We start from the raw sequence: 1,391 nt of genomic DNA on the forward strand, positions 1-1,391 counted from the left end.
GAAAAAGCCCCCAAGAAGCGGGCAGCCGCGGCCAAGCCGAAGAAGCCGGCGGCCAAGAAGCCCGCCAGCGCTGCTAAGAAGCCCAAGAAGGCGGTGACAGCAAAGAAGAGCCTGAAAAAGGTTAAAAAGCCGGTGGCCAAGAAAGCGGCCAAGAGCCCTAAAAAGGCGACCAAGGCAGCCAAGCCCAAAAAGGCTGTGGCCTCGAAGAGTCCGGCCAGGGCGAAGGCGGTGAAGCCCAAAGCAGCCAAGCCCAAGGCAGCGAAGCCTAAAGCAGCCAAGGCGAAGAAGGCGGCGCCCAAGAAGAAGTAAACTGCCGTGGAAGAAAACTTTTTTTAAAACCCCAACGGCTCTTTTAAGAGCCACCCAAATTCTCTCGAAAAGGGCTGAAATAAGGGTATGTTTCTGTCATTATAGGTAGGTAGCAGTTCGTTTCCCCCACTGGGACGCTGACAAAGCATGTGCTGTGACATGAACAAAACCACCTTAGGGGCAACCCCTCATGGTCTGCTGATCGTTATCCTGGTGCAGCACTGGGTGGGGGGCGGTGAGGGCGGAGATCGCGCATTCCTTTGAGGTTGGACATTGTTTCAAGCTGCGTGAACACTCAGGGACTTGAAAAGTATTCCTCTGCCCTTAAGTAGCTCTTGTAGCCGCTTTTTAACACTTATTTTCCGCAGGCCTTTGTGGCTACGTAACCAAGCAATAAAAAGGGAGAGGTGTGGTAGGTTTCCCTAAACAGGTTGTTAACGGCAGCGGCAAGACGGGGCAGATTTAATTTGCATTTTGAATTAGAACGATAGAATGGGAAGTATGGAGCACTTAAGCTTTCAAAACAGTAAGGCACAAAAAAATAAGTTCAGCTGCACTTAAAGTGATAAAAACACTTTGAAATACACATACGCAGCTGAATTTACTTTTTTTTTTCCCCTTTTTTTAGCATAAAAATAATGCAAGCAATTCAGCTCTTTAGTGATGGAGTGGGTGGCTCTGAAAAGAGCCTTTGTGTTTCTCCGGGAAAAAGCTTCCCGGGGGCTGTTCTTTGGGTGCTCACTTGGCTTTAGCCTTGTGGCTGTCGGTCTTCTTGGGCAGCAGCACGGCCTGGATGTTGGGCAGCACCCCGCCCTGCGCGATGGTCACCTTGCCCAGCAGCTTGTTGAGCTCCTCGTCGTTGCGGATGGCCAGCTGCAGGTGGCGGGGGATGATGCGCGTCTTCTTGTTGTCGCGGGCCGCGTTGCCCGCCAGCTCCAGGATCTCGGCCGTCAGGTACTCCAGCACGGCCGCCAGGTACACCGGGGCGCCGGCGCCCACCCGCTCCGCGTAGTTGCCCTTGCGGAGCAGCCGGTGGACGCGGCCCACCGGGAACTGCAGCCCGGCCCGCGCCCAGCGCGACC

General features: G+C 54.4%; 1 protein-coding gene across 1 annotated transcript in view; it reads right to left on the bottom strand.

Annotated features, from left to right (window-relative positions):
• Positions 1-1,047: 1,047 nt before the first annotated feature.
• Positions 1,048-1,391, bottom strand: part of LOC104392983 (histone H2A-IV-like) — a 6,108-nt gene continuing 5,764 nt past the window's right edge. The window contains exon 2 of the mRNA XM_010002429.1: positions 1,048-1,391. Within this exon, the coding sequence (XP_010000731.1) occupies positions 1,048-1,391 (344 nt within the window).

The sequence above is a fragment of the Chaetura pelagica genome, unplaced genomic scaffold (assembly GCF_000747805.2).
Source record: "Chaetura pelagica isolate M959 unplaced genomic scaffold, ChaPel_1.0 scaffold538, whole genome shotgun sequence".
NCBI lineage: Eukaryota > Metazoa > Chordata > Aves > Apodiformes > Apodidae > Chaetura > Chaetura pelagica.